The 8,755-nt window shown below is 39.2% G+C and overlaps 1 protein-coding gene across 1 annotated transcript in view; it reads left to right on the top strand.

Moving 5' to 3' along the window:
* The first annotated feature begins 897 nt into the window (after positions 1 to 897).
* Positions 898 to 8,755, top strand: part of ALPK1 (alpha kinase 1) — a 118,243-nt gene continuing 110,385 nt past the window's right edge. Inside the window, exons 1-2 of the mRNA XM_007940741.1 lie at positions 898 to 1,018; positions 6,893 to 7,047. Of these exons, the coding sequence (XP_007938932.1) occupies positions 898 to 1,018; positions 6,893 to 7,047 (276 nt within the window). The remainder of the gene's footprint in view (positions 1,019 to 6,892; positions 7,048 to 8,755) is intronic.

Here is an 8,755-nt window from a genome sequence, read left to right as displayed (position 1 = left end):
AATCAAGTACCTTTTTTCTGTTTATTTGGCACGCGTTTTTGCGCTGTCAGTAAGTTTTATTCTTGAAGGTATTTTGACTGTATAGTTCATTACATCATGCTTATTGTTACATAAGAAAATTCCTCAATTGTACATATGTTAAATGGCAATATAAGTGGACCCATCCATCTACGTGATAGACCCAAACACATGATAGATCTAATAATTGAGTATTCTGGCACATCATTTCTGTTTTATTTGGCACTGTGCCTGGCAGTGAAGAGTTTTAAATTCAGCATCTATCATTGCCCATCTTGGTCCAAATTATATGATACTAAACACCATGAGGAATACTTCGCAGGGGAAACTAGCACTGGGTTATTAGAGTGATAAACTTCCTATTGCCATGTGCTTGTTTCTGAATATTAGAACTATTAGCCAGATGTTTCCTATAGACTTCAAGAGAGGCAGAAAGTGTGGTGCTACTGGGATCCAGAAGCACTGAGGTGAAGTCTGCAGAAGGTACATAAATCATAGGGTATATTCATTTGGCTCCATGTGATTTCACTGACTTCACTCTGAGTGACTGGGAGTCTGCCCCAGGATCCTCTCTCTTCTGCTTTTGGATGCCTTTGAGGTGCTGCCCATCTAGACCAGGCCCTGCAGTAATCTCACACACTCCCATAATAAAGACCTCAGGGGCTGTCATGTATTTTCATGTGTTTGCTCTATTATCCCTCCCTGCTTGACTCTTACAGATAATTGATGATGCTTCTGTTAATCATCTTTCCTTCCCTTTTGTTCACCAGGTACCTTGCCTTGAAGGGCCTCCTTTATTGAGAATCAATGTCTCTTCCTAGGTAATTGATCACTACAGACCCAGGGACACCCAATTCACCCTGAGGGAGGATAATCATCATGAATAATCAAAAAGCTGTAGCTGTGGTACTGCAAGAGTGCAAGGAAGTGCTGGACCAGCTCTTGTCAGAGACATCAGATGTGTCAGAGGAGGACAAGAGGGAGGACCAGCGGTGCAGAGGTGAGGTCCTGATGGGAGACACCAGGAGTGAGCCAGCAGGTTCATGCTCCTCTCCCCTGCCTGAACGACATGTTCTCATCTCTGCTTTATTTTTCTTCTCTTGGCAGATGACCACCGAGAGATGAGTGGTTTTCTAGGGCATGAATGGGACATGGGCTGTGGCTGGACGGGCAGGGGAGGAAGCCCACTTTGTTGCAGTGAATTGCTGTCAGTTCTAATTTTAGGCTTCAGTAAACATGAGGCTACAAGAAACAGTTTAGTTCAAGAAGAACAAAGAGTCCAAGTTGGCTGGTGCACGTAAATTTCAATTATTATAAAATTGAAGCAACTTCTGAATGGTGGCACATACTTTTTTTCAAAGTAGGATTTTGTGCCTCATCGGTTCACATAGGCTTCTACAGTTTCCATAAATATGTCATCTCACCAGTCCAGTCTCTCCCTCTCTCTTTTTTATTTTAATCCATTTTATGCTACATGTGAAATAAATCCACTCATATTGATAAGTACTGATTGCATCATGCAAGGTTTAATAATTTGGCTTTCCACTCATTCCATAGTTTGCACATTCATAGTTTTAGATGTCATTGGGAATTTTCTGTTACAACACCTAGAAAATTAAGGCAATTATTATTTCTTCTTTAGTCAGTTTTGAAAAGGCAACATTCTTTTCTTAGCTTTTTTTTTTTAAGGATTCTAATAATTTTTTTTCCATTTCCTTGTGCCCCTGTTACTTTCTTTTATTTATTTTTACAGTTTTAGTGCTTTTTTTTCTTTTCCAGAAATAAGATTCAAAAATAAGATACAAAATGCATATTCTCAATCTCTTTTGTTGTTGTTCATAAAATTCTCCTTCCAGGAGAATCTTTTCCGTTCTGACTTATAGTGACCCTATAGCACAGAGTGGAATTGCCTCATAGGATTTCTAAGGCTGTAAATTTTTATGGAAGCAGACTGCCTCCTCTTTCTCCAACAGAGTGGCTGGTAGGTTCGACCTGCCAACTTTTCTGTTAGGAGATGAACACTTAACCACTGTGCCACTAGAGCTTCTCATTCTCATATATATAAATAAAAAAAAAAAAAAAACCACTGCTGTCGAGTCAAATTGACTCATAGTGACCCCTCTTTGGGTTGCTGAGATGGTATTTCTACAGAAGTAGATTGCCCAATCTTCCTTCCAAGGAGTGGCTGGTAGGTTTGAATCACCAGCCTTCTGGTTAGCAGTCAAATGCCTTAGGCACTACACCACCAGGCACATCTATTTTTACAAGGGCACTTACAGGAGCCAATTGTTATTGTTGTTGTTGTTATTTGCCATCAAATCAGACCGACTCATAGCTAGCGAATAGAAGACTTAATTATTTGTCACCTGCCATTTGTGCTGTTTTCAAAATAAAATGTCCTGCATCCAATCATTTAACAACCTTAGTTCATGTGTTTTTCTTTCTTCAGTAGCCAGATACATCAATGTGCAACTTTGTCAGTGATAAACATGCCAATCAACTGAGATCACACCTGTGTGTGTTATCCAGGAGGGAGGGGTAGGTACTTGGCACCTCTAGAACATCCCAAAACTGGACCTAGTTCTCTTCCAAGGTAGTGTGCTGTTCTGTTGTTTCTACTGAAGTTTTTTTCTCCTGTCCTTTGACTACACTGCAACCTTTGTCTCCTCAACCCAAATTCCATTAACCTTTCAGTGCTCACTAAGAAAGACTCTGAACCCCCTAAACAGGTAGCACTATCTTGGTTTTTTTCTTCTCAAATGCCACAGAACAGGAGAAATAATCAGTTTAGTTCCAGATAAGGCAGATCATGGCCATAAAATCACTAAAATAGATATGGCTTTTCGTAGCTGCTGGGGAAAGTAAGTGGTCAGGGCAGGCAGGGAGGCTCCTGCTTTGGGTGGGGATGATGGTCTTGGGTTGGCTAAATCCCACAGACCAAAGGGGGACCAAACCTCCTGTGCTGAACCAGTGACAATCATAGTGTTAACTGACCACTGTGAAGTGCCTATAGGGAGTGGAGCTCAGGGTGAATGAGTTCAAGGTGCAGTCCTTCCCTTGGCAGGTTTTCTGAGCAGTTTTAACAGATGGGTGGTGCTATAGAGATGTCATCAGCCTGAGAGAAAGGCATTATTAGCACAGGATCACTTATGGTGACACAGTGAGTTGAGTGGCCTCTGCAACACAAGCACTGTGGTTTTTATTCTTTACTCTCCTCCTCCCAACCCCATTCTTTTCCTTCAGAAATTGTCCTTGTCAGCATGAGTGACTAGCCCTAGAAACTTCCCCAGAGATGAAGAAGAAACTGAAATCTAATTAGAGAGACATTTCTTTGTGTGTGCTAAATTATATATAACATGAAATTTGTCCCTTTAATCACTTTAAGTGTGCTTTCAGCATCATTAATTAAATTTACAGTGTTTGGAACCATCAGTACTATTTATTTCTAAAACTTTTCCATCACCCCAAACAGAAACTCTGTACTCATTGAGCTGTAACTCCCCAGTGCCACTATCTCTATGCATTTGCCTAGTCTAGATATTTCACACAATATTTATACAATTTTGTATACAATATTTGTCTTTTTGTGTCTAGCTTGTTTCATTTAGCATAATGTTTTCAACATTCATCTATGTCATAGCATGTATCACAGAGATACATTTTAAAAATGTATTTTTTAAAAAACACATTTTATAAGCAGCTTTTATTTCAGTAGTCTCCACTAGAGTCCATGTCTTGACATAACTCTTAGTGATAAGGGGATGTGAAGTTGTAAAGAATACATTTTCTCCACTGTTATGAAGAAATTTGAAATTGTTTGGACCATTCAGTCCCAAACTATGGTGAAGAAATTCCATGAATCCCCAAATCATATTTCTGCTGTCCGTGGACTATTTGTGTTCACTCATGGATAGCACGTCTGTGTAATTTATCAGTTAAACTGGGACAATTTTGAGAGTGAAAAGGGATGCTCTTAATAAATATGCCAGGACAATAGCCATAAACCAGGACTGTCTGAGGCACACAGGACTGAATAGTCCTATTCATGGACCACCAAGAACCGTCCTCTAAGGAATTTTCTCTACAGATACATTGCAAACTTATTCAGACGTTGAAATTTAGTTAGTGGCTGTAAGAGGTCCAAGCTTTCCAGCCAAACGTGACTATGTAAGTCCCTAATCTTGTCACTCTGTTTTCATTGGAGGAAAACTGACGCATTGGAGTAGGTGCTCAGTAGTTCTAAGTTGCTGAATAGGGGGAATGATTTCAGTGTGATACTTGTATGTCATCCTTAGTAATCAATCCAGATCATTCATTGGCATGGCCCATCTGATATTCCTTCAGTGCTAGCCAGTCCCTCCCCACCTTATTAACACAGATTTCTTTACATTTGTCTGGTGGTAGCAAGGTCACAGAAAGCATCATGAATCATGACAGAGTTAGATTTTCTCCATTCCCTTTTTGTTTCTTGCCCTCTCTGTTATTTCTCTGTTGCTTTTTTTAGCACATTTCATGTCAACATAAGACTGAATACTTCATCATTATGGTGTGATTTACAGAAGACATGAAACATGATTCTCAGTCTAGTGAGAGAGAGAGATGGATGCAGAGTGGTGGGATGAATGCTAAAAGGAACAGACACCTGTGCTTTTGGAGATATCTCTTACTACTATGAGGTCTTGGCAGATTACAAGATGCAGCAATGTTTTTGTTGAATGCTGAAGTTAGTGGACTTGAGCTCTATCATGAAGAGGTTGGAGAAATGGCAATCCTGACAGCAGGGATGTTATTGTTGTTGTTATATGCCGTCAAGTCGGACCTGACTCATAGCGACCCCTCCTTGGGTTTCTGAGGCAGTATCACTACGGAAGTAGATTGCCCAACCTTCCTTCTGAGGAGTGGCTGGTGGGTTTGAACCGCCAGCCTTCTGGTTAGCAGTCAAGTGCCTTAAGCACTATGCAGGGATAGCATGTGGAAAATATTTGAAGAATGTTATGCAGAGCAATGGCCTGATCCATTCTGTGTTTTACAAAAAGACACTGGAAGCAATAATTTGGGCAAAAGTAGCTTAGAATGGAGAGGCAGAAATTAATGGGTTTTAGAGTCTACAGGATTTGATACAATTAGATTCAGGGAATGAAAGAAAACAAAAGACTAGAATGGCTTCCGAATTTGTTTCTGATTTGGATGACTCAATGGATGGCCCTATCATTCACAATAGAGAATACAAGGAGGAAACAAATAATAACCTGAGTTAGAAAAAAAGGGTTCAGATAAAAGTTCACCACAATAAAGAGTGTGGAGAGTTGGGCATACAATCAGAATTTAGATATGTTAAGTCTAAATTGACTGTGAGACAAGTACTTAGAGATTTATATAGCTAGTATATGTCATATATGTTGCTTGTGCTATCAAGTCAATTCCAACTCATAGTCACCATATAGGATACCTTAAAACTGTCCCGTAGGGTTTTCTAGGCTGAAATCTTATCAAAGCAGATTGCTAGGTCTATCTGCTATGGAGCAACTGATGAGTTTGAACTGCTGACCACAATCTCTTGTCCAAAACTCTAAGGGTCATATGTGTTTCAGAATTCAGAACTTTTCAAATGTTAGGAAGGTAGTATGTTGCATTCACACTCCAACAAAAGTTGAAGCAGCAGCTGTAATCAAACTCATTAAAATTTTTGCAGCAAAATTTGTAAGTAATCACACTGAGATAAACAAGGCCGTATTTCATTCAGCATAATGTTTTCAAGGTTCATCCATGTTGTGACATATATCAGGACTACATTTCATTTTACATCAGAATAATATATTATATGTGAAACAGGTCAATTATAAAAGCACAAATATTACATGATCTCACCAATGTGAAGCACCTAGAATAAACACACCTATGAAAACAGAATTTAATAGTGGATACCAGGGATAGAAGGGAGGTGAAATGGGGGCAGCTACTGTTTTGGAAGCATTGAGTTTTTGCTAATGGAGAAGGAAAATTTGACAAAGGATATTGGTGATGGTTGCACATGATTACTGTAGTTAATCTCACTGAATTATATACATGATATATCAAACTCATGACTGAATTATAGGCAAATGTTGTGTTATCTATATTTTAAAAACAATAAAAATTAATTAAATTTTTTTTTTAAGTATAAGCAAAACTATAGCCTCTAATCAATTCAGGTTTGGTTTTGGTGCCAAACTTAAGAAAAATCTTTCAGTTTTTAGAAATTTTTTGATTACTGAAACTTGGACAGGGGATTGTGAACCTTTATAAGTAGATTTGTTGCCCAGTAACAGATTTAACATATCTATTAATATCTAATCATGGAGGGCCATCTCCATGATTAAGAGGTACCATTTAAATCCTAATTTGTATCTTTAATACTTATTTTCTCTGTGCTAATGCAGTCCATAGTGAAAGTACAAGATAAAGATGAGGTCTTGAAGAAGCCAAAAAGGATTGTGCAAATTGACGCTGCATTATCTGGCTTCCACAAACCTAAAATGCCATTCCATCCTAGTCGCTTTCTCATTTTACAGGGAAAATAATATTTCCTTCATTCCTTTCTCTGATTCTTCATGCAGAGATAGTCAGTGAAGTGCTTTACTTCCTGCTAAAAACCTTTTTTAATGCCTGACTACCCCAATTTACCTGTAGGGCAAAATAGACTAAGGCCACCCTTGACAGATAGCTCTGTGCTATTATTCTTTGAGTCAGAACCAACTGCTTAGACCAGCCAGCAATAGGTAGGGAATTTTTTTTTCTTTTTTTTTTTGCAGCTGAAGTGCTTCATCATAACATTGGTAGCTCAACAGCCTTTTCTTTGACAGCAGTTTTCTTACCTGAACTCTGACCTTTTCAGCTTTACTCCCCAGCGAGTTAAGGACACTGATCCAGGAGGCAAAGGAAATGAAGTGGCCCTTCGTACCTGAAAAGTGGCAGTACAAACAAGCCGTGGGCCCAGAGGACAAAACAAACCTGCAGGATGTGATTGGCGCCGGGCTGCAGCAGTTACTGGTAGGAAGAGCCATACCACCTGTCCCTCTGACAGCCCCAAGTGAGGCATTTAGACTCTAAATGGTCTCGTAGATTAAATTTCTTTGAAGCACAACACAGCCCCATTCCCTTATGGTCAGCTCTGCCAGATTGACTAATGTGGGAGAAATAACTGTTAGAAAAGCATCACTTGCCCATAAGACCGTCTGTTGGAAAGCGAAATTCAATAAAAGTGAAGAAAAGTGACCAGTGGGTCCAATATGAAACCTATCATCCTGAAATATTTACAAATTCTTGGTGGGCCAGAAGCAGTACTTGTGATTTCACCAAGCCTCAAAGAGGTTTTATTTTGAAATGATACTTTCTAAAAGTTTGGTAGCTTAAAAATATAAATTCAATGCTGTTCTGTCAATGTGACTTAATTTTTTAAGCTGTTGAAGTCTGCAGTGTCCCTTCTCTGGGTCCCATGTGAAGTCCTGCTCACTCCCTTATCTCCTAATGATTAAGACTGTTCAAGAAGCATCAAGTCAAAGTCAATAAAATGTTTATTCCTCAACCAGTTATTGGAAATTAATCTACCTGGTACTTCCACCTTACATAGAAGAGAGTTCCAAGAAAAACACGATAAACTAAAATTTGAGCTCTAAATTTTGGTTTAGGTACTGAGGATACTACAAGTACCATTTTCCTTTTTGGTAGCATCGTTTTTTGCACACTTTCAACTCTACTAGCTTATACATATATATTTTTCTTCACACACACACACACACACACATATTTCTCTGGAGACCAAGCATTAGAATCAAAGATAGTATCCTAAAAATTTGTTTATCTATTTATACATGTCATGATGTTTGAGTATTTGAGGCATTCCCAAAATAAATGTGGACATTGTCTTTGCCCATCTGAGCAAAAACCTGAGAAAATCGCCTGGATCTACATACTCATAGCAGAATAGTAGCATATTTAGAGGTCACTGAAAGAGTAAGCTCCCCACTGTCCCCAATCTACAAAACAAACAAACAAACAGATTTAAGAAGACTGGTGATTGAAGGCAAAGGAAAGTGAATACTTGGAAAGAATTTGATGGTAAGCCTGAGCTTTAAATAAGTGTGATTGATAATCATGGAGAAGTAGAATGGACTAATAACTGTAATTGGTATATCACTATACAAATTACAAAGTACTTTCATATGCATCATCTCATTAAGTTCTCAGAATAACTCTGCAGTGTTTATTATCATTATCATCCCCCTTTTACAAATGAGGAAATTAAGGTGCAGGGAGATTAATTTGTCCAGGGAACAGGCCAGTAAATGATAGGGCTGTGAATCACAGCCTCCTCTTCTGACTACAGTGATCACTCAGGAACCTCAAGTGAAGAACTTGGAAGCAGAGGTAGAAGCCCTGTGTAAAGCAGTGTATAGGCTCCCCAGCAAAACCTACCATAATGACAGAAATGTTCTATATCTGCACTATCCAACACTTGAGGCCCTGGCCACATGTGGCAAGAACTTGACATGTGATTGTACTGTTGCACCCAGATCTTGAATCCCCAAAAACCACCAAGGAGCCGATTCCACTGCAAAAGGATGTTGTTGTTGTTGTTGTTGTTATGTGCTGTCGAGTCAAACCCGACTCATAGCGACCCATCCTTGGGTTTCCGAGGCAGTATCACTACGGAAGTAGGATTGCCCAACCTTCCTTCCGAGGAGTGGCTGGTGGGTTT

The sequence above is a fragment of the Orycteropus afer genome, unplaced genomic scaffold (genome assembly GCF_000298275.1).
Source record: "Orycteropus afer afer isolate SDZICR_OR568_19922 unplaced genomic scaffold, OryAfe1.0 scaffold00071, whole genome shotgun sequence".
Classification (NCBI taxonomy): domain Eukaryota; kingdom Metazoa; phylum Chordata; class Mammalia; order Tubulidentata; family Orycteropodidae; genus Orycteropus; species Orycteropus afer.
Note: the sequence above shows the minus strand (reverse complement) of the source record. Positions and strands in the feature narration are given on the sequence as shown.